Genomic DNA, 25,053 nt, shown 5'->3' with positions numbered 1-25,053 from the left:
ATATCTATTAAGAAGAAGAGAAATTCTTGATGAATATTGATGGTGTGGTTAAATCCTTGCACGGTATATATTCATTAATCAGATTTTCTGGACAAAATCTGACTGGGACTTGAATATATAGCCTATATATACATATGATATATACATGTCAACAATATATATATACAGAACTTGGAGAGAAACATATATATACAAAATCTTACCTGTGACGAACAAGGTGCATGCAAGGAACATAACAAGAAAACCAAGGAGGAAGCGTCTCTTCACCACAAACCCCATCTTAATTGCCTAGCATGTGGTTTGTGGAAGAGACTTGCCAATATCATAAAAAATATATAGCCACTCTTGTTTGATTGTTCCATGCATGCAGTTTGAAACGTAACTCACTTTAATTAGTCCTTTTCGTTTACTGGGTCAAAGATATTGGAGAATTTTATTTATTGTTTCCCCTAAGCAAATAGGCGGCTACAGCCTACACGGAATTAGAAAGCCGGAAAGAGATTGGCTTTTCAACAACAAATCCAAACAAAAGTAATAGTGCTAAAATACAAAACAAAAAATAAAAAAATGGGTCTATAAATAATCCATTTACAATTGGAAATAATATCCTAATGAAACCACGAGTTATCAATATTGCAATTTGATTATTTGCCTATTTGGGAGTGTACCTTTCGTGTTGAAAGTAAAAGGGGATAGTCGTGAGTTATAGTCCGTACTACATGGTGAAAAATTAGTGAACAATTGCCACGTCACCGCATGGTGACATGACAAAAATTAGTGAACAGTTGCCACGTCATTAATATTATAGTTTTTTGTAATATACCCAGATTTTTTTTTTTATGGACACAAATTTTCTTCAACCTACTTTAATAAGGTGACAAGTGTCATTCAATATTTTTGGGTTTCTAAAAAATTAATGTTTTGGTTTCTAGATTAATCGAATGAAAATAAATAACTATTTAAATATTAAAGAAAACATGTGAGAGATGACACTTGTCACTTATATTTAGATTAGGTTGAAGAAAATTTATGTCATTTTTTGATTATTAAGGAATACATATTTCAAAAACACAAAACATGCCATCAAACCCAAGAAAATCAAGTCCTTCGCCCAAGTTAGGACTAGAGCCAACATGAAGCTAGAATGTAAGGTTTTTTTTTTTTTTAAGTGGAGAAATGGCACCAATAGAGCTGAATAGAAGAGAATGGTTTATTAGCGGGATTAACAAAAATAACCTATTTAAAAGAGGACCCATGATGCCTATAAGCCATTCTTCTCCTGCTCCTTGGCCGATGGGGGACAAGCCCCATTATTTTTTATGCAATACCAAGGAAATTAGATAAAGGTAGAAATGACACTAATAGAGCTGAATATAAAAGAATGGTTTATCAGTGAGACTCACAAAGATACTCTATCTAGACGATTACTAACCAAAAAATAACCCATGTTAAACACAACCCTTTTTTTTTTTTAGAAAAAAATAATAATAATAAAAATTAAATGTGAAAAAAGGTTACAAGAAATCACACAATTAACCTTAATTTGTAACATGCAAGTTACGAGCATGTTTGGCGGACAAAAACAAAAGCCCCTCCCTTGTGTTGTTGCTTGCGTTCAATGTGTAATATTTCAGTTAGCAATCGAAGGAAATCCATTACCAGAATCACGGCAGTTGTTCCTTCCTCTTTCCTTTTCTTTTACCGGCCGAGTCCAGTTGAAAAATCGTAACTAAAATCCAATTATAGAAAAACATGTCCCAATTAATGAGATTCTTTGAGAATTTTATTTCAATTTTTCACAAAGTCAAGCTTTCTTTGTATCCTTCAAAATGTCACATTACTTTTAAAATCACCATTAAATTTGAGATGATCATTAATTATTAGATTTTAATTTATTAGTAATTTTAAAAGTCACCTTACATTTGGGAGGACTAATACAAAGAAAACACTAAATCTTCTTCTAGCATACTCTTTCACCTAATCATGTTGAAAAAGCATTATCTAAAATCCAACAACACAAAATTTACGTCAAGGGGATAGTCTAAGGGCTTTTATTTATTTATTATTATTTTTTTCTTTCAATTTTTCAAAAGGTCACGCTTTCTTTATTAATTGGACCCCTTCTTAGTTTCTAATTGTTCGTTCCTTTTTCCTTTACCGACTAAGTTGAAAAATCATCACCTTTTAGATCTAATTGCAATCAATATTATTATATAATATAACCTTAACAAGATAGTCCAAGACGTTAATTTCCTGACTTTACATGTATAGGAGGTGGTGCCGTGGTGGACATGCATGGCTCCACCCCTCTTTTGTTGGACAGAAAAAATTATAGGGGGAATAATTTTCAAAGTGATTAAACCAAGTAGTGATTTTTTTTTTTTTTGAAACCTAGATGGCAATTTTAAAATGCGTTAAAAACCATGGACCAATTTTTATTTATTTATTATTCTCTTCATTTTCTTTGCATAAAAATCCTCTAAAATTTTAGGCTGAGACGGAATCACATTAAAACTAAGGGGGTCATCGCCCAAGTTTTTTTTCAAACTTTTTTTTTAAAAAAAATGTTGTTGAATTCAATATTTGTGCTTTTTTTTTTAAAAAAAAAAAAAAAAATTAGACTTAACCCCTATTAAGTAAAATTCGGCTTGATCGACCACTCATTTCATCAAATGAGAAACCCTACTTTAATTTGTCTCTATTCTTAGGGTATTTTAAGCATTTATTTTAAAAACAACATTAAAAAATGGGGTTGAGGACTCACAGTGTTCGACATGTGCCAATCACACCCATAAGTCCTTTTCTCTACCAAGAAATCTAAGTTTGAGAGACAAAATAAGAAATTGCTCCTAGCATGATGAGCCAAGCTATTACTTGGGTGGGGTTGGTCATGTATCTGATCTTCTCCTTAGGGTGAATGTGTAGCCACCCCCTATCTTCTCATAGAGTGGTTGCATACGTAACCACCCATAAGTGAATAAAGCGGATGGTTATGCAACCACCTCCTAAATAATAAATAGGGTGGACGTTCAGCCACCCCTGCCAAAGGATGGTTGTACAGCCATCCTATAAAATAATAGATAAAGGTAGCCACGTGATTATCCCTTATCAGTGTTCAAATTCTTTAATCATAATTATTACTAAAATGGTTCATTTTTCACATAAAAAAGGGGACAAATTGGTCACACAAAATGGTTCAAGCGCACGTCCACATATAAAGTTTTCCATCCAATCTAACGGTGAAACCTAACACGCATGGGACAACTCAAACATTTTGTAATTTATATGTTCGAATTGCAATTAGTGGTAGTGTGGAGATATAAATATAAATAAGGTGGTCTTTTTTGGGTGGGGTAAGTGTTATCTAATTATATCTACCCTAATAATTATGTATTCACTATACACACGGCTATCTCTTTCACTTTCAAGTTTCAACACACGAGGTAGACTCCTCGAAATTGCATTGATATTCCTTGACACATCTCGCTTTGACATGGTTAGAGGAAAAGGGCTAAAGATGGCATGCGTTGAAAACTGCACAGAAACAAACAAACATGGCTGCCCATATATTGTGAAGTTCACGCATGTCTTCACAAATTAAGCAACATGAGATTTGAGGGCAAGAGAATCCTCCTCCCTGGTTTTCTTGTACTAATTACCACCCTATTCCTTGCATGGAGCTTGTTTTTCACTGGTAAGATCAGTAGCTGTAGCATGTATAACACTGAAGTTTATATATTTACTTCCCGATCAACAATGATGATGAACTGTATCTGTTTATTTCTGGTCACTTTCTATTACACTGTGTTTATGATCTTTTAAATCCAGCTGCTATATATATATATACCTATGCAGTGGCGGAGCTAGCCATTCTAAATTGGGGGTGCTGCCAAAAAAATTTTTGACGTCCTAAAAATTTTCTTTACCCTAAAAATTTGGTAATTCACACAATATATGCATTACATGTGAATCTGTGATAGAAAGAACAGAGAACGAAGAGACTAGAGAGCGTCTTAGAGATTTTTTTTTTTTTTTTAGGATGCGGGAGAATTGGAAAAGGGTTGCTGTGAGTTAAATAAGGGTGCGGGAGAAGGGTTGCTCGTTGCTGTGTCTTGGGTAATGGATAGGTAAAATTGTAAAAATAATATTTTTTTTATTATTTATTATTTATTTTGAGGGTGCCGTGGGTTTAAAAAAATTAAAAAATTAAAAATCCTTGGGGGTGCCGTGGATAACGTGGCTCTGCCACTGTACCTATGGTTTCTTTGATTTATTTATTTATTTATTTTCCTTGTCTAAACATGTCATGATTACTTTAATCAACACCCAGTTGAGAAGATGGAGGAGTTAGTCTATGCAAGAGATGGAAAAGAATTGTCTGGAGCTATTACTATAAACCAAATGAAACGTCGACCTTTGGCCTTGGAAAAACTAGTTCATCGGAAACGACCTGCTCGGCCACCGCCACCATCCCCTAAAGGGCCCCCAGGGAAAATTCCCTAATAGGCGTTTCATAAATTAGACATCTCTTAGTGTGGTATAAAATGTCATGGATGGGCAAATACCATTTAAGTACTGTTAATGTTATTTCAGTACCAACGATTTAATAAAGTTGTTAGCAGAATTTCTTTGCATTAATTAATTGTGACATATTTTGTCCTAGTTGAACTTTGAAGCAACGAATTCAACTCCACCAGCCTATATATGGGTCCAATGGCATATCTTGTGTCCCTCCATATAGGTTATGGATCTATATATATAGCATCATCTCCTTAATTAAAGCATTTGAGTCCTTTGCAAATGTGTTGTTTGGATCCGGAAATTCTATGCATTCTGGCATCATTTCTTCCACCTCTTACATACTCATTAATCTAAATTCATGTTTTAAATGGTTCAAAATTATTTTTTGTTCGAATTGAATAAGGAAAATTGTTACAAGGGAGAATAGATCAAAGAAGAAATACAACAGTGCCAAAATGGATACAAAAATTAAGAAATAAGTCAAACAAGTGACTTGATATATAGTTGCTTTTAACCAACAATGATTTTTAGTAAAGAATGGAAGGTGATCAGGTTGCAGTTGTAATTTCGCGTGGATACATGACTTTCGTATTTACCCCCTGGCGAGTTCAATTCTTGAATTTGTAATTCGTATTCTATGCCAATGTGAAATGCAGAGACTTGTGTGATGTTAAAGGCTAGAAAAGTACGTCACCTATTGAAAAATAAGGGTTAAATACAAATTGGTCCATATGATTTATTACTTTATCCAAAAGTTTGTAGGGTTTTCCAAAGTAACAAATTTGATCGACCTACTTGCTTTTGACCTTAATCAAAATGGTCCTTCTATCAACCCGTTGGGGGTGCTGGTCCTGCTGGATGGTCCCTGACCCACCCAGAGTAGGAGATGGGGAGTGGTAGGGCTCTCCCACTCCCTTAATCACCTATGCAAGGTAGTGATCCCCTAAGATCACATAAGCGCGCGTTGAGTTGGGTTGTCGAAAACCCCACCAACACCAATGGCAGGGCATTTTTCCACCGGCGCCACTCCCTTTCCCTTTCCCTCCTTTCTTATTTTCTTTTCCTTTGCTGTTTTTATTTCTTTTTACGAAAAAGTTCACATTTCTTCTTACACTATCACTCAATTGATAATATATTCCCTAAATTTTAAATTACGACAATGCCTTTTCAAATTACCAAAAATTATAGTATCTTCCTAAATGACATAATATATATCCTTAATAAAAATAAGGGTAAATATATTAAAAGTTATTAAGTCAACATGACAAAAATTTTATCTCCTTTAAGTTTTTTTTCTTTCGAAAATTTATTCCATAGGTCAATCAAAATGCTGATAAAATCTTCACCATCAAAATTTTCTAATTGCCATTAGTTTCAATCAAAACGCACCGTTTTGCCATGTCAGAATATTATTTTTTTATTAATTTAATTTATTTTTCTTATTCAGAGGCCCTTTAGAAATAATAAATGCCATTCAAAGGAACTTCTTTCCACAAAGAACTCTCCTATGGTTTCTTTTTTGGGTGACATTGTGAAGGGGCCGGAGATCGAGGAGCAGGTGAAAAAGAAAAAGAAGAACAGATCAATGAACAGATTAAAAAATAAAAAGAAAAAGAAGAACAGATCAATGGTTTCTAACTTTCTAACAATCATATATTGAGAAATATTTTTTGGACCAAGTTTCCCCAAATCTAGATCTGGCCTCTCTGGACATTTTTCACATCTTACGATCACCATCGATCGACGCTAGCTCTCTCTCGAATTTTTTTTCTTTCTTTCTTTCTTTTTTTAATATTTTAGATTTAATTTTTAAATTAAATTAATAAAAATATTAATATGCTGACGTGGCAAAACGATGCAATTTGATTGAGACTAATGGCGGTTAGAAAAATTTGACTACAGAAATTTTATTGGTATTTCAATTGACTCAAAGACTAAATTTTCGAGAAAAAAAACTTAGAGGAATAAAATTTTTGATGCGTTGAACTAAGTACTTCTAATATATTTACCCTAAAAATATATAAATAAATTCTAAAACCTATTTTTTTTTTTTAAAAAAAAAAAAAAAAAAAAAAAAAAAAGAAGACCGAATGGCCAAATTAACAGAATGCCAATTAAATCCACCACCCAAAAACCTTTTTTTTTTTTTTTTTTTTTGTTTGTTTGTTTGAAATTGTGACATTGTGTGATCACTGCCTCCACCACTTCCCCATATTTCCTAACATAATCTTTAAGACGTTCTTCATCTGGACATGTCCCAAGAAATCCCACGAATGAAGAGCTTTCCAAGGTCTGACCATCTTTTCTACAATCAACCATCATCATGTACCTCTATAATTAACAGCACAATCTAAGCACATATTAGCTAAAACTGCAACCCAATTAAGACATTAACCAATGGCATCATTCCTAATAGTTAAAAAGCAGAAAAGTGAGAGGGAGAGAGATATAACAGTAAAATCTATGGTCTGAATTAATAAACTAAATTCTTTCATTGATGATAAATCAAATACAAATAATTGTCATTGAGCGAAAAAATGTAAATACAAGAAGCTTGTGCTGCAAGTTTCATTATTTCATGCAGCAATCAAGCCGCTCCACAAACAAAAAATGAAATACTAGAATCTACAGTTGAAACAATTATTCTCCTTTCGGTGCTTTAGCTGTTTGCTTGCACCAAAGATGTGAAATTGAACTTGATAACTGGCTTTTGTGGGATAGCAGATGTAGAAGCTGGCGTGGAGAATGGTGCAGCATTAAGGTCCTCTTCACCACCATTATTGAATAAACTAGAGCAATTTCTGATCACTTGCTCCTGTAAAGCCGTTAATGAGTATTCCGAGGGTTGGACACTTGCTTTAGTTTGCCCTGCTGCTAAAGCTTCACTCCTGCTCGTTGCCACATAATCACATTTTCTAAATTTATTGTTGGTATCAGATTCATCTGCTTTTCTTTTCCTTCCAACAACACCTTCAACCGCTTGAAGAGGACTGAAATTTCTAGGCTTTTCAGCAGCCCCACCACACACTCTGCCTACTCCTGTAGAACGAGCAGGCCGAATTCCACCAGGAAAGACAAATAGAGGAATGTCACTGCGTTTTTTGTGAGATACACCGATCAACATCCCAGGTTTTACAGACGTGTACATCCCCACACAATTCTTAAATTCTTCAATAGTTGACCTTATATCAAATGGTTCACCTTTCTGATCACGAACAATATGTTTCCGCTTCAACCCCACAAAGTAACAACAACGAAATTGTTTGGATTTGTCCAAAAAGCCATCGGGATGTGGGTGGCACTGTAGCTGCCCATGTGTGTCCCTATCAACCTTCATAGTCAGCAAACGAAGCCGAGAGTCGACCCGTCCTTTCCAACTCATGAAGTCGTCATGATTTCTGGCGGTAATGTCGATCTGTAGATAATTTTTATAAGCCGAAAAGAAATGAAAAGGGTCAAATAGGCTAATCAAATCTGTTTTGCTGCCTTCAACTGCCTCACATATATCCCTTCCTCTTTCAACTTCTTCTTTCATAACACACTGCGTACTCAATGACACATTATAACTGCTGTTTGAGTAGGGATACGCAGGTGTTATTACCGGCATCAAATCTCTGCCATCTCTAACATTTCTCCTTGGATCCCAAAAAGGAAGGCCCAGATATCTTTCTTCGTTGGGACATAGCATGACCGGATTAGGCCACTTCCACTGGCTATACACCTTGAAAAATCTAGAAACCAAGAAACTGGCCACTGCATTAGGATATAATTGGCAAACCCGAGCAACGAGAATTGCGCAATTTATCCCGCCAAGAAACCCTGCCATGTTCGAATAAATTCCCCTGATTTTTGCCCAATAACGTATACATCTTAATGTCGTCTGAAAATTTCGAACATGAGGGACTAGTCTTAGAATCGCATCGGTAACCCTGCAACCATTAAGACTAAGGACGCTCTTCGCATCCAAGTCTTGCAGCACCGAATCTACAGAAAGATCCAACTCTTCGGGAATAACCCAAACGGCTAATTTCGCGTAGAGTAGATCAATAGAAATCCCATCAAACTTGAACTTCATAATAGGAACATTAGCACCAGGAACGGGATGCAAATCTTCTACTTCAGGCATCTCACCGAGCATCCTATGAAGTTCACCAAAAAAATCTTCCTCCCTATTAACATGCCTCGGCCCAACACAGAGGGTGTCAATATCAGCTCCGGGACCATTCACACCCAAGCGATACGAGCCGAACGTGAAGATCATGGCTCTAGCTTCTTCAACCATCTGCTCGTTGTACCCTTTATTTTCGGTGACTTTTTTCACCCAGATGTTCACAACCTGGTCCAATCTCCCCAGGACCTCAGCCCGTTTCAAGGCTTCCGCCGGAGACTCGTATAATCCACGAGACTCCATAAACTTTTCTAATTCTTGCGTTTTAATTACATCCAGTCCAGAAGGCCCAGCAGTTGAAATTGGTTCCCATTGTCCACCTGGTGGATTCGCCGGTGGTTGGATGCCCATAGGTGCAGTCACCGTTGAGACAATCGCCGTGCCGTTGCCGCGCGTTGACGTTGAGAGAAATAGCGAAGACCGTCAAGCCGCACTATAAGAATTGAGAATTGAGAGAGTGAGAAATTAAACTGCGTACAGAATGAATTAGAGACTGTTGTTTATAAAGGAAAAGAAGTCGGTTGTTTTTTGAAATTGTCGGTGCTTCAAGTCCGAGTTCAACTCAATACACCGAGTTCAAATCGGTGGTTTTTTTTTTTTTTTTTTTTTTAATACTTTATCTCCTAAATTATCACTTATTTAACAATTATTCTTTCAAATTTTAAAAAAATATCATTGAAGCCCACATATTGATATTACTATTGTGTGCCAAATTAAATATTTTTGCATTTTTCTTTCCAAAATACCCTTGAAGAAGTTATTGATAAATAAAATTAAAAAATATATAAAAATAAGCATTTGACAAAATAAAATAAGGGAGCTAATATGAAAACGATCACCCAGTTTTTTTGTTTAATAATTTTAATTTTTTACAAATGGTTGTTTTTTTAATAAATTTAAGGGTGTTTTTGGAAGAAAAATATTAAAATGTCTAATTTAACACATTGTGGTAGTATGCAAGACCCCCTACTGCCACTTTTTAAAGTTTGGAGGTATAGGTGCAAAAAGGATGATAGTTCATAAGGCTAAAATGTATTTTCTTTTTAAAAAAAAAAAAAAAATTCTTAAGATTGAGTCTATCCAATACTACCTTCTTATTTTTATTAATCAGTAATATTTTAATTATTTTTTTGAAACAAATCGAAGACCAGCTTTCTCCCAATATTTTACCTCATTTGCTTTTCAAAAAAATTGGTGAGATATTTCTTAATTTGATTCTTATTTGATTATTAAAGTTATTTTATTTTATGGCATACTAGAATTTTATTTAGTTTTGATTTGATAATTATAGTGTAGAGTGGTTTTTAGTTCATGAAAACCTAGGGGTGTTCAATCGGGTCGGTTTTGATAACCGATTATAACCGATTTGGTAGTCGGTTATTAAAAACTGCTAACCGGTTAGGGGTTTTAGGAATAGAAAAAGACGGTTATAACCAATAACCGCCTTTATATATATATATTTGTTTTGCTTCCATTTGGTTTGTATTTTGCAATATGTATCTAGATTTGGAATTTGTCTTTTTAATTTTTTCATTTGAATTTGGATTCATGGATTTGGGCTATGTTTTTTTTAGCCATGTTTTTGGGCTAGAATTTATTCGGCCATTTTTTTTTTTTTTTCATCTTTTTTGAAACATTTTGGCCTTAAACCCTTAAAATAAGACCAAAAAATAGTAAATTAAATGCCCAAAACACTTAAAAAGCTCAAAAACTCATTTTTTTTTTTAAAAAAAAAGCAGTTATAACCAAGCGGTTATTCAATTCAATAACCGCTAACCGTCGGTTATAAAATAACCAATAACCGCCTAGGCGGTTGCGGTTATTAAAAACCAATAACTGCCCAAATTAGTTGTGGTTGCAGTTATAGCCAATAACCGACGATTATAACCGTTTGAACATCCTTGTGAAAAACAATCAAAAGAATTTATCTAGTTGATTTAGTTTGTTGAAATATCAATATCGGTCATCCCTCTTTCCCTTTCTTTTAACGACTCCAGTAGAAAAATCCTAATCTAAAATCCAACTATAGAAAAATGTATCCCAATGAGAATATCTGAGATTAATTCTTATTTCAAATTTTCACATGCTCCAATTTTCTTAATTTACTCCTTACTTTCTATTTCTCTCTTATGCTCCAATTTCTTTCCGCATAAAATGATTTTTAAACAATATTTTTCGTATTTTATAGTATTTGGTGCCATGAAAAATATTAGTTATACCGAAAACATTTTCGGGTTGACAAAAAAACTTCTTTAATTTTCGTAAAATAGTTTTCATTTTTTAAAATTGTAAACTATTTATCCTTCTCAAATTGCTAGAGTTTGCGGGACCCCGCCAAAGGCCACCGGAAGTCACCGGCTCTTTTTCACCATAGCTAATTTTTCATGCAAGCCAATCGCCAAAAAATATTTTACGTATCCTTATTCTCCTCCACCGAGTCAGGTTGAAAAACCATTATCCGAAGTCCATGAACAGAAAATTTACGTCGAGGTGATAGTCTAAGAGTTTTTATTTCAAATTTTCCCTTCTTCGTCATAGATTTTAAACTCTCTAAAAATTGCTACTAGGTTTCAAAAAAAAAAAAATACAATATAAGTTTTAATCATTTTACAAATCACCCCCTCCATTAAATTTTCTGTCCAAATTGTTGACGAAGTTTCTGCCACAACACCTAGTCACCAAGTTACCCATAACAATATATTTAGAGAAAAAAATCATATTCAGCTCATAAATGTTCATTTGATTTGAATTTAGTCTAAAGGTGGTGAGTGCCTTCCTCACAAAAGGGGCGGAAGAGGTCTTCAATCCCTCACAAAGTCGAGAGTTTTTAGGTTACAGTCTCCAACCACATTACGAAGGTGGTAGGAGTAATGCTACAAGTTACTCTTATATTCTTTCAAAAATAATGTAACTCTTAAATCATCATTAAGGTCATGATTGATTATTATTGAATTTTGATCAAATGGTAATTTTCAAAGCCATCTCATTTTTTAAGAATACAAAAAAGACTTTCAGAATTATTCATACGGTAGAGAATAATTCACCCGTATCACAAATGAGGTGCAGGCAGTCTCTACCAGAAAATCTTTTCACAGATGGATAAGCTAGGCAGCTAACATTGAACATTTAGCAAAAGGCCACAAGTATAACAAAAGAAAGGGCTAGAAATGCTTGCAGACAATGACTGAAGATAAATATTATTCATGCATAAATGGTATTCCTAGTGGCTCTCTCATTATGTTCTGAAACTTTATTTTCTCATAAATGCAAGTCAACATATCTTGCATCCAAATTCTGTTACCAATACAGAATAGCAGTCGGATCACAATATTCGTTCAAGTTGATCCAAAATATACCATGGGCTACTACTAGAAACCTAATAGTATGTATGTATATAGGTACCTTAGATCAAGTTGTTCAAACATATTCAATCCTGCTTTAGCTCTGTTCAGAAATGTGGTCATCTTCTTGTATCTCACTTGAGTTCAGCCCTGAGCTCCCACCATTAATCTCCACTGCTCCTCCAGATTCAGATATTTTTGTGATCCTCTGCAACTCATCAGTTACATCTGAAGGATGTGCTACTGACTGATCATCAGCCAGCTGCTCTCTTGGAACCGATGGTTTTGGTCGTCGGATGGCTTCAGCTGCTTCTGCCATTGCAACTGGGGGTGGCTGAGGAGGGACCCATCTACGCTGAACTGGTTGCTCATTGGTTCGCACACCATAAGATCCTGCCTTGAATTCATCTTCATTTTCAACCTCTGTTATTCTAACATTTTTCCGTTGCCACCAAGGGACTGAACTGTCACCATTTGACTGATACATTAGCCCATTGTCTTGTACATTGGAATTCAAGCCTTCACCATTTACCTGAGACTGAAATGCTTGGCTGGAGCCGTTTTGGGTCTGACTAACTTCCCACGGCTAATCAGGAGGACATAAAGTAATAATCAGTTTCTTTCTTTCCAAAAGAGAAAATCAATAATCAGTTTTATGCGGTGTGAATACTAGTAATCCATTAGTATTTCTTTTCCCCAATCTTCAACAGAGATAAAAGTAACAAATTAAGGAGGATTATATTTCTATGATTTTAAATTTTATATGGCTGCATCAGTCTAGGAACTTTCTGACTTATCAAAAAGAAATACAATGACCATTAGATCAATTCTTTTCTTTTCTTTTTTTCTTTAAAATGGCCCAACCATTAAGTGTAACTCATGCAGTCACCTATTGTAATGCTGGAATTCAAAAATTGGAAATGTCAATAACTGGCCCTCAGCCTGAGGAATAGCCACAAACTCTTCAGACCAACAGAATCCAGCTTTAAGATTCTGTTCTTATTCAGTCAGTTTCCATTAGCCCATAAAATCTATTGCTGAAAAAAACAATGGACCTATATTTGAAGGAAAAGTGCTCAAAATCAAACCTTAGGTATTGGTGCTAAACGAGGATTTGATGGTTGCTGATTAGGGTTTGGTGGTAGATCATTTATGTCCTGCATATGAATTTAGAATAAAGAAGTATTAGCATTGACCTCGCAAGCAAGCTGATCTCAATATAAAATTTACAAATAGTTTACTTTGATATTAGGAGGTCTCTCCCCTCTTTGGACCATGGCCATAATCTGCAGCACAATTATAAAAATCAATAGGCATAACTCATTCAAAAACCAAAGCAAGATACTAACATGTCTTTTTCTTCTACTTTTTCTAAGCAATATAAGGGAAATACATCAAAAGGAAAACAAGGAAAATGGGTGGCGTAGCCCAACAAAGACCCTAATACAACCAGCATAGTGCAACATAAACCTAGAGAATATTGAGAATGGGCCAAAAGATTGGCCTGGCCCAGTTGAATATTGGCATACCTGCCAAGAAAAGGGCAACCGTAAATGGCAATTTGAAGGGGAAGTCCAACGTCAGAACTGCCTGTAGCAACCTGTTGTTGCTGCAACATGCAAGCTTGGGAACCACAACAGGGGAGAGAGCACTAGTAGCGGCTGGATTGGAGCTACTGGAGCAGAACACCACAGCAATATCAAGTGGAGAGGACCCAGCCATGAAGGCACAGGGGACACTGAAACTGGATCTGCAGTCGGATTTGGAGGTCTCCATAGACAAAACAGGGGCACCAACTATGGAGATACATGCGTGAAGAAATAGGGGAGCCAGAGATCTTTTGAGTGAACCAAAACAGGAGAGGGGGGGGGGGGTGCATGGTAGTGCACGGGCGTCAAAGGGGGTGATTGGCAGGTGGATCAAGGAATGGGGAAAGCGAGGAGGTGCCACCATGGGGGTGGGGGAGTGGGTGCACAGTGGATATGGCTTCCAAGTTGTAGACAAAAAAGAGAAAAGAAAGAGAAAAGAAAGGAAAGGGAAAGGAAGGAGGAGGGAGGAGGAGCCTCCTCCTTTCCAATCAGCGCTGAGAAGGAAGAAACAGAGGCTCACAGAGGAAGATTCTGGAGAGGGAAAAGAAAGACAAGAGCTCTCTAGACACTAAAATTACATATCAATGGTAAAATGTCTCTGGCTTTACAATTAATCAAACATGAAGAGTATCAGAACCATTTATAGGCAGTAAGCGGTTTTGATTTGGAATAATAAAGATCAACGTGCATATAATCATATGATGTGAACCATTATATTTGACACACTAACCATGGATCTAAATTCAACATCCAGTCATAAAAATTCAGACTTTTTTTTTCAATAAATGGTAGTTAACTGATAACAGATATTAAAGCAGATTTGTTTTCAGATATGTTATGGACATGAACTGAATTGAGTGATATTCACATGAATGATAATTTGACAGTCATTCCAATTTCCAACCTCATGTTTTGCCCTTCTTTTCTGGTTTTTTTTTTTTTTTTATCTGCATTAACATTTGTTCTGAAATCTTTAATAACAAATAACAAATTGGTTTAAATATATAGTTAGACTGCATAAATAACTACTCAGATTAAGGGTAAGTCTAGTAGTGGTCAGAGACGAGAGAATAAAAGCATGTACATCACTAAATGGTAGTTTCATGCTCCCAGGTGCATTATGTAGTCATTCCCATATACAATCTCTCGCACTGACTCTGGTGGAGTAATTCCAAAAGACATGGCCCTCTCATGAAAGAAAATCTAACGCTTCATATCTAAGTATTTACTTGCATTAATTTCCATATTAGCATGATTAAAAATTACATGCAAAGAGGGACTGCCCTCAAGAATACAATCATGCACTAAACATGACATCTTCAGGAGGATTTCTCAACATTGGAAAGGTTAGGTTAACTACTTACATCCATATATGACTTAGGGTGAGGTGCAGTTGATGGTTCTGCAGATGTGGGAGGCGAGGATGATCTCACTGTACAGAAAATTCTAATTAGGAAACAATAAAATGTAAACCAACGGGAATTACACAATAGAGAACTGGCACTTGATCCCTAAATAACAACCTGAGCGTGAGTCATAGTCCGCCTTGTGATGCACATATGATTGCTGCAGCACATTTTAAATTAGTAAGTGCTTTTAGACAGGCCAAATGTGGTTGAGAGAATGTACACTCCAAATCATAGAGAGCATGAAACATTCTCAATTTATACCTACGTTCAGCTCACCTTTGAACTTGATATAATGACTCGGTGATCTTCTGGATCAACAAAAGAAGCTCTCCCTTGGGTGTTTGTTTGTCCTGATGATTAGGCAGAAAGAAAGAATATTAATAATAAGTTAGTAACTGGTTAGACATAATTTTCCGTTATGTCCTTAAACTTCTAACGAAGAAAATTGGTACTAAGAATGTTAGATATTTTCTCAATGAGCAAGAGGGTTCCAGGACCAACCGCACCACCAACAATGAAGCTAGGACACTATTCAGCATTGTATTAGACTACCTAAGCAAAGGTATACAATAGCATTGATAGCCAAGAAACCAATCTAAGAACCAGGATAATAACTTCACAGATTGCTCAGGCACAAAACTAGGTACCCATGCACTTCCAGTCTTAGTGTATACCTTATATATAAGATGCATTCATGATACATTGATACGTGAGTGACATTGTTGCAAGATGGTCAGAAATCAGACACCTCTAACAATTCTCTAGTAAAAAAAAAAAGGCACACCATAAAAGGGGTATAAAAAAGCAGTAATCGAAGAAAATAGAAACAATTTTCAATTATAAACTATAATCTGTTCCATTATTTCTTATAAATTTGGTATTCTCTCCCTTCTAAAATCTAGCCAATCAAAAGATTTGGTCAAATACAGCATTTTTTAAAAGTTTTTTCTTCTTATTTTCTGCTTTCAACCAGGCATGCGGGGCCATATCATCTTTATATCTTCTAAAACAAAACTCTTAGAATAATGACACATTAAGACATCACTGACTTATTCAAAAAACAAACTCTTTGAAGAATTGCAGGTAAAAATGATGCTACATGTTCTTCAGGCACAACAGTTCCATAAATCTGCTTGTTTAGTCAGAAAGAAACTTCTCAGTACCTTCCAATTTATTTATGGCACTAGACATTGACTTCATTTCCCGTACTTGCACATCTAAGAGATTTGTAAATTCTTCGAAGAATCTCTTCTCTGATCATGTATAGAACAAGATGCAGCGATCAAAAGAGATATTACTGATCAGTGAACAATGAAAACTAAATGGTAAAGAGAAAAAACATTGAAGCAAGAAATATAGGAATCTCTTCAAACAAAATCGGCTAAAAATTCAGCATAAACGCACCATCGTTTCTTGAACGCAACATTTCTTGGCTTGCTTTTGCAACATCAGCAGCAGCAGCTGCAGCTGCTTTTGCAGCGGCTGCTGCTTCTTCTGCCAAACTTGGTTTTGAATCTTTTTTTTCCGCAAGGTCATTTTCTTCCTCCGATACAACCTTGCGTATCCAAGACTTCAACCTGGGTAAAATAGCATTCTAGAATAGGGAATATTAATCAATTAATGTGAGCAAGATTGAGATATCAAATAGTGAAAATCAACCACACACAACCAGTCGGCCACAAGTGACATTGGGTGCAAGAACCATACAAAAGCATGCAGCATCAAAGACAGCACTAGAAAAAAATAATAATAAATAAAAGGATAGCTATTAGCATTAGCATGCCTGACTTATGGAAGGTATGACAGGAGATATATTAATGTTGATACCTTAACTACTACAGCTGTTCCAGCACCTGAAACTGCCAGTAATCCTACAGCAAGAATAGCATGAGACCAGTGAAATCGGAAACGCGTTGAAGTACCCACTGAGGAAATGGCAGCGGTAGGAGCTGCTGCAGCTGGCTGCAGAGTTTGTACTGGGGCCTGTGGCTGAATGCTTGACGATGAATTCACCTGCCCATCTGTCAGCATTATGATAAATCATACATTAACATTAGTGATAGAAGGGTTAACCAACTCTGGTCAAACCCAAATCCCATATCAACAGTAATACTAATTACCTTGATTAAAGCTGGTTGACTGCACACTTGGTTGTGGATCCTATAATTTCCAGAGAAAGTCAGCATGAAAAAAAGGAACAGAAATTGGTAAATTGCATATAAACGAATGCTCTAGATGACAATTCAATCGTGTTTTATAGCAAAAAATAAAGTAAACAAAAGATTAAATAACCCACATACAGGCACACGTCTAAAGGCCTCATCTATCTCCTCCTTTGTAAGGCCCTTCTTCTCAAGAAACGATCTTCTGAAGATGACCGGTGAGCCCCTAACTTTCGGGTGCGAAAGAAACTTCACCGCATTTTGCACTTGTTCCTCTCGCATCGGCTCGGAGTTCACAAACACCGAAGGCGTAGACTTTAGATTGGAAGCCTCAGCCCCGGACTCTCGCGTCGGTTCGGAGTTCACAAACAACGACGGCGTAGACTTTGGATTGGAAGCCTCCGCCCCGGACGCTTGCTGATCCTGATTCGTTGGTTGTGCAAGTTCTGTTGCTCGAGTTTAGAAAGACCAATTTTTTAAACATGAACGTATAGCTTTTCTAAATTTACCAAATCTTAAAAACATGCCCAGAATAGCTGAAGTACAAGTTCTACAAAACACTCTAGAAAAACATGGTTCATGGTCATAAAATCGATCAAGAACATCAAAATATGATGCTTTAAGCTCGACAAGGACTTCAACACAGACGACTTGTCCGATATACATATCGTATCTTTTTCCAATTAACATTTTCTCTAGCCACCTTTTGTAGAAATTGCGAAATTAAAATTCAGAAAAAGCAATGCGAAAAATAAGAGAAAAACCCAAACCCAATTGACAAAAATATGTAAAATTAGAGAGAAAGAAAAAGAAAAATCAGACCTGGGTTCGGTTGATTTCCGTCCGTTGGGTTGGGGGGAGCGGCGGATTGAGTCGCCATAGCCAATTAAAGAAGAAGCCACTGAAGGAAATGAGACGAAATATTGTTGAAGCTTCAAACAGAATACTAAAAGTAATAATAACAAAAAGCAGAGTCCATGATCGAATTGCTTACAGAAGATGAGATCAGAGGAAAGAGAAGCTGAGAGCCTGAGACTGAGGGCTCAGAGGTGGGCTTTGCTCATCCCAAAGCGTAATATGATTAGCATTGGCATCGGCAGCTCCTATAGACGACAAAAACCCTGCAGATAATATAAATAGTGTAAATGTGCAATGCTCACTTGCTCTATCCAATTATCCATGTCCAAGGGTGACAATTTTTGAAGTCATCCATAAATTCGATCAACCCAATTAGAAATCTAATTATTAATAAATGATAGATAATTAGATATTGATTATGCAATTTGGTTGACAGTGAAATCGATTTTTTTTTTTTTTTTTGGGGTGCTTGATATCGATTATTGAATTGATTGTTTTGAATATAGTTGTGAATATGTATGATTTACACATACAAGATATGAAATTAAATTAATTAGGTCATGCCAAATATTGGATCAACTAAACCCATTTATATGGAACAAGTTGAAACGAGTTTAAATTGGTCATATTCAGGACAATCCAACGCTATATGTTTATTAAACGGGTTGTGTGAGGATTGAAGGTTTAACCCGTTTAATAAAAATAATTGAATTAAGAATGACTCATATAGTCGTATAACTATAACTTAACACGATACAAACCCAACCCATAAACGCAAATGGCCACTCTAATTTATATCAATTGTTTGTCACTTGTGTTTTCTTAGGCCCAATTGATTGTTCTTAAGAGGATATATTAGGGGCCTATTTTAAGTTTCATGGGCTCTTCTCCTGCCGTGGTATGACAACTTTTGTGCATTTCGTACCTATAAAGAACCTTAGGCCCTTTAAGGTGCACATATGGTTGGATAAGCCCACACCAGGCCCAACACCAATAGCAGGGTGCATTCTCTCTCCATGGATGTGTCACACACGATCCCTTCTTTGGCTTAAGATTTTTTTATTTTCTATTCTTAAATTCAAATGAGGAAAGGATCTCTATTCTTGATTCGAATGGAAGTGAGAATGAAAGACCAATTAGAAATACTTTCAAAAATAAGGTGAGAAGTGGCACATCTAACTAAATAATGTACACGAAAATTAGCACACCTTGAAATTTTTACAACTTTCCAAACAAGAAAAGCAAGCAAATTAAGTATAACATCAGCTATTGCATTAGCAAAGTTCCAATCCCTTCTTTGGCCTATGGTTATAAGTGTTCCCTTATATATTTATTACTACCATATCCAAGGAGACTCTCATAACCCTTTTTAGCTAGCTTTTACTTTCTCTCCATTGAGGTTTACTAACTTAAGCGTTGAAATGTTTCCGGTCTCCAAATCAGTGGCCTTCTGACCACCTTTCCCTTAGTTTGCATATGAAACTCCTCTCTAAAAACTGCTTGAGGTCACTGTAAATGTCCTTGCATCATCAAGTTACAAGAGGTTGAATCTTAATGGACCCAAGCAGGGACGGAGCCAGGAAATTTTATGGGAGGGGGCCAACCAAATTTTTTTTATCAAAAAAAAATTATTTTGGTTGTTTTTTATGAACTAAAGACTACCGTAAGGGCCAAAAAAAGTGGACATTTGAAAGTAAGGGCCAAAAATAAAAAACTTAGTGGGTATGGACCAACAAAATTAAAAATAGGGCCAATTTTTTTTTTTTTAGGGGGCCAAATAACTAAAATTAAAACTTTAATTTTATTTTTTTTACTTTTTTTAATTTTTTTATTATTTTTTTCCTTATTTTGGGGGGGACCATGGCCCACCCCGGTCCCCCCCTCCCTCCGTCTCTGGACCCAAGAAATAAGAAAATTACTGAACTAGAGATATTCATATTCACTGCAGATCCATAAGTTAATGAGAGGAGTCATATCTTTAACGGATCTGTAATGAATAAATTCATGTGATTTCATTTCAAATGAACTTATAAATTATTGTAGCATGCATGCCTCTACAACAAAATGGTCCCTTGCCATATACCTTTAATAAATTATAATGAAACTAAAAATTCAAAAAAAAAACAAAAACAAAAACAAAAACAAAAAACAAAGTAAAAACCAAAAGATATGAAAAAACAAAAACAAAAAGGGCTTGGAGGTGGCCCAAGAGATAGCCAACCACCTTCGGAACCGGCCTTTAATAGTAGTTGAACCATCTCTAAGGGCGACAAAAATGGTTTGGTCACCCCTAGAACTGGCCCCCAAGTATAGTCAAATTATTTTCAAATGCCCTTAAGGGTGTTTACCACCTTTAGAATCGGGTAGGAGTGGCCGGCTACTCTCATTGGCCCTATGGGGTTGTTTCGCCACCCTATTCAAATCAAGATTTTTTCTTTTTCTTTTTTTCCTTTTGTTCGTTATTATTTATTTATTTGAGAGTAAAATTTGTAATCTCATAAGGCCTTTATCAGAAAAATGACGAAATTTGTAGACTATGATCATTTTGATTACATATGCATACCATAAGGATTTATAAGCTTATTTTGAAACCAGAGTAATATATTTATAATAAGATCAAATCACAGGAAATAGATTTAACAATCTTCCTTAATCATATATATATGTATTCAAGGGAAGACTTGATTGAATAATTCTTCATTGCAAATATCTAGTTAGTCTTATATAGCACCGTAATATGACAATTTTCATGTGAGAGTTTGTTCGTACTTTATATATTCAATGAAGTGAGGTTCCAGCTGTTCAAATATCAGTCTGAATAAGTGAATTTTGAACAAACTCTCGCATTAGTTGCCCAGTCTCAATCCAATTTTTTCTACTCACAAGGGTTTGGATAGGACAATTAATATTAGATCAATTGAAGGTGGCTGGGTTTGTTGCTTTATTGAGTGCGAAAGGAATAAAAAAAAGAATGTAATGAGACAGACTATGCGACAACAAAGTACATATTTTAAAGTCATATTAGACAGGAAGTTTTGGGCCGGCAAGTTACCTACGGGGGGTCACTCGCCTCTGCCTTTCACACCATAGGCATTATTAAAATGTCATTTTAATGTTCCAATGAATTTCCGTGTCCTTCTAGAGAAGAAACTAGGAACTAGGATTATAGTTATAATATGAGCCTATTATCTCTAGTTGAAAAGAACGGGAGAGGAACCGATTAGTTATAATATAAGCATATTTTATAACTAACCGGTTAGTTCTCTCATATTATAACTCTCATGTTATAACTAACCAGTTCCTCTCCCGTTCTTTCAACTAGAGAGAATTCTCATTCAGAAACTATGGCTCAAAATATGAATTTGATTCTGTGTTTAAGAAATGAAAAGAAAGAACTATTTTTTTGCGCACCTAAATTAACCTCAGTAATATATCTTCTTCTTTTTTTTTTTATTCTTTTTTTTTTCAGCTCAGAGAAAAAATAATTTTTTTTTTTTTTTAAAAAAAAGGTATAGTTGCACCAAAGTGATCTGGTGAAGCTCGTCACAGTTGCTCAATATCAATATTGGAGGATGTCTTCCACAAAAATGTAGAGCCTCCCCAATTATTGACATTCAAGTGTGATTGTTTTTTCTTCTCCAACTTCACTAATTAAAAGCAGGAAATAAAGTATATCAAACTTTATGTATATCATTTTTGACATTTTTATTTCACAACGTTAAGGTGGGAGTCTCAACTAATCCTTGATTATTTTTTAAATAATAATTAATTCAAGGGTTGGTCAGACTGCCATGTATGTCAGACTGTCAGCATTATAAAATAATTGTGAGATAAAAATGTAGTAGGTAACATTGCTCAGCATTTTTTCTTGATGGTTTTACTAATAGATTAGTTGGGATTCAAATTTCTAGCAATTTTTTGTCCAAATTGTTATGAAGCACACTGCATGTGAGAGAGTCCATATAAAACTTACATGTGATGTCCAAATAAATCATGAGCGGCCCAACCACCCACTCGGACTTCGAACAGATGGGTTGCATATAGGCTCACTCGATAGATATTTTGTCCATGCACAAGAAAATCGACTAATTGGACAACGAAGATGTTATACACGTGGGTGAATTAGTGTATGTGGTACCACAGCAACACGTCAAATAAAGAGATAAGAGACGTATGTGGTTGATTTTTATAATTGCCATGGACCAAAAATGAAAGAGATCGATAGGATTAATTTTATTTTATTTTAGGCAAAGTAAACGTGGTATATTAAGTTATTGTTTTCTTGTGTTGAATTTTCTGATGAGGCATGTTAAAAGCATAGACTTAATTGGCTTATAAATAGAGGCACTCAGGCAGCTAATTCTACCAAATATTTGAAGCAAGAATCCTTACAAATTAACGGTGTGTTCACTTGTTAATTTTCTGAGTATCACATGCATGTGTGCTTCACCATTTATGTTATATTTTCATTTCGATTTCCATTTTTGACAAATTCTATCTTATTCTTCTTATAAACTTATTCTAAGTTTTTAGTGCATGGAACTCTAGTGCATGTAAACATTTTTCTTTTTTGTGATATGTATTTTTAATTAGTTAAATGCATGGTTCCGATTTTATCTTTTTTTTTTTTTTTTTTTTTTGTAAATATTCTTAATTTTTATTTATTTATTGTATTTCATTAATTTATAAGCTAAGATGATAAAAGCTAACACTTTATTAAAAATAATAATTAGAATGTTCACAGTGGAACTCTTTTATTTAAAACATAAATTAACTAGAATTTGTATACATATTTTCATCTTTTAATTTACATTTTTGAATTTGCAGAAGAAGGCACACATATGGCGAAGCAGTCATTGGAGGTGGCGGCCGAACTGCAAGGGACAGATCTCGTTGGCTTTGATCACCATGTTCAAAAAGACCCAGTTCAGATGATTACAGAAGGGTTTAGATACTTCAAGACCAACAAATTTGAGTACGAGATTATTGTCTGCCATTTTCAAATTAACTGCTTTTCTTTCTTCCAAAACCAAACTTTGATAACATTTTTTTGTCCAAAATTACAAAAGCAGATGGTTTTTCTATACCAATTCTCTTGCACGGAGATGCAGTTGCAAGACCAACTTGTAAATCTACTACCTTTTCTTTTTTTTTTAATCTTTATTTTGTTTGGTTTGATTTTTGCAGCAAGAATCCAGAATTGTTCAATTGTCTTGCCCATGACCAGTGGCCTCAGGTACTGTTAGGATTAAAAAAAGCCACCTTAATTAATATGTATTTCTATGATTAAAACCATCATCAAATCTTAATTATGTATAAGATTTAAGCAAGATTAATTTCTGGTCTTAATTTATGGTGTAGTTTCTGGTATTCGCCTGCTCAGACTCTCGAGTTTGCCCCTCTCATATCCTGAATTTCCAACCTGGGGATGCCTTCATGGTCCGCAACATTGCCAACATGGTTCCACCATTTGACCAAGTTAATTTCTCACATAAATTCTTGTCCAGCTTACATTAAATGTTAAGTATCTGATTCTTAGGATAGTTATATTTGAGGGGTATTATTGTCTTTTTACTTTTAATGAGACAAAAATACCACTAATGGTCCAATATAACTAATTGAATATTCTCGAATCCTAATTTCTGATTCGTTTAGATTGCTAATATAAATAGCCTGGGTCGGCATGATATAACTAATTATATTAGATTGCTAATATAATTCGTTTAGATTGCTACTATAACTAATTTCATATTCTTGAATCCTACTGCATGCACAGCTGAGATACTCTGGCGTTGGCGCAGCCATTGAATATGCCATCAAAGCTCTTGAGGTGGAGTTTCATTCATTTATATATCCAAATTTTCTTCTTGTGTTTCTTTTATTTTCCTTTATACTATGATATCCAAGTGTTAAAAAGAAATAAAAATCCCGTAGGTACCAAATATCCTGGTGATTGGACATAGTCGTTGCGGGGGGATAAAGAGGCTTATGTCTCATCCTGAGGATGGCTCTGCTCCCTAGTAAGGCCCTTTTTACATTAAACTTAATTTGACAAACACTTGATTATTTGATCAAAGATATGAAGAAATTTCTTCTCAAATATTGCTTAACTTACTTCATCCATATCCAACTGTGATGATATTGATGTGCAGTGACTTCATCGACGAATGGGTCAAAATTGGTAAACCTGCCAAGGCGAAGGTCATTGCAAAGTTTGGCCATTTGCCATTTGAGACACAATGTGAACATTGTGAAAAGGTTGTCGTTCCATCTTGTTCTTCAAACCTAATCATATATGACTCCAAAAAACAAAATCAAGTAATTTAATTGAACAAAGCTAAACATAGTTGTGTGTGTATGTGTATTATGCAGGAGTCAGTGGACTTGTCACTGATGAATTTACTGAGTTATCCATATGTCCAGAAGGCGGTGGCAAGCAAGAGGCTACGGCTGATGGGTGGCTACTATAATTTTGTTAATGGAACTTTCGAGCGCTGGGAATTTGAGTGTCACTTTTCACCTCACCTCCCCGCATGATGAGTCTGAATTAATGTATTATGTCAGATTGCTGTTTTACTTCATATATATATATATATATATATATATATCTATTTGCTACTGTATTTAATTGGCTTCGATCGTGGACAGTATTATCCACTAAATAAAGCATATACAGCAGCTCTTTCTCTTTGCATGTTGACTTTTGTTGCCCCCCTCCAATATCACTGCTTCCTGAAATTAATGTGCTTATATATTAATATAGTATGGTTGTTACAGCCCTGCCCTGGCATGAAAAGGTTTGAAACAGAGTTGTGTTAGTTGAAATAATGATGATGTGAAAATAATAACGGAAGCAAGAGAGGGAATAAACACAAAGAACTTATGGGTAGTTCGGTATTAGACACCTACGTTCACCACTCAGAATACTCCTAAGGACTACATTGTGCTCATTAACTTGATTTGTCTACAATACAAAAGTTCATATTTATAAGGTAATGTCTAAAT

The 25,053-nt window shown here is 35.3% G+C and overlaps 3 protein-coding genes across 3 annotated transcripts; 1 reads left to right on the top strand and 2 right to left on the bottom strand.

Moving 5' to 3' along the window:
• Positions 1-7,180: 7,180 nt before the first annotated feature.
• On the bottom strand, positions 7,181-9,040 carry LOC132173563 (nuclear poly(A) polymerase 1-like). The gene has a single exon (XM_059585078.1). The coding sequence runs from the start codon at positions 9,038-9,040 to the stop codon at positions 7,181-7,183; it is 1,860 nt and encodes a 619-aa protein (XP_059441061.1).
• A 2,830-nt stretch (positions 9,041-11,870) lies between these two features.
• LOC132174945 (peroxisomal membrane protein PEX14) lies at positions 11,871-18,321 on the bottom strand. Its single transcript, XM_059586709.1, has 13 exons — positions 18,185-18,321; positions 18,013-18,091; positions 17,329-17,636; positions 17,149-17,188; positions 16,856-17,049; positions 16,433-16,622; positions 16,192-16,281; positions 15,305-15,378; positions 15,143-15,185; positions 14,984-15,051; positions 13,272-13,316; positions 13,119-13,187; positions 11,871-12,616 (listed from the first exon to the last, which is right to left on the bottom strand). The coding sequence occupies exons 2-13, from the start codon at positions 18,068-18,070 to the stop codon at positions 12,128-12,130; spliced, it is 1,668 nt and encodes a 555-aa protein (XP_059442692.1). The 5' UTR covers positions 18,071-18,091; positions 18,185-18,321; the 3' UTR covers positions 11,871-12,127.
• Positions 18,322-22,409: 4,088 nt separating this feature from the next.
• On the top strand, positions 22,410-24,793 carry LOC132175682 (carbonic anhydrase 2-like). The gene is made up of 8 exons (XM_059587704.1): positions 22,410-22,449; positions 22,876-23,023; positions 23,236-23,284; positions 23,410-23,526; positions 23,825-23,878; positions 23,983-24,068; positions 24,201-24,306; positions 24,421-24,793. The coding sequence occupies exons 2-8, from the start codon at positions 22,890-22,892 to the stop codon at positions 24,583-24,585; spliced, it is 711 nt and encodes a 236-aa protein (XP_059443687.1). The 5' UTR covers positions 22,410-22,449; positions 22,876-22,889; the 3' UTR covers positions 24,586-24,793.
• Positions 24,794-25,053: the final 260 nt, after the last annotated feature.

This window comes from Corylus avellana, chromosome ca3, assembly GCF_901000735.1.
Source record: "Corylus avellana chromosome ca3, CavTom2PMs-1.0".
Classification (NCBI taxonomy): Eukaryota; Viridiplantae; Streptophyta; class Magnoliopsida; order Fagales; family Betulaceae; genus Corylus; species Corylus avellana.
Note: the sequence above shows the minus strand (reverse complement) of the source record. Positions and strands in the feature narration are given on the sequence as shown.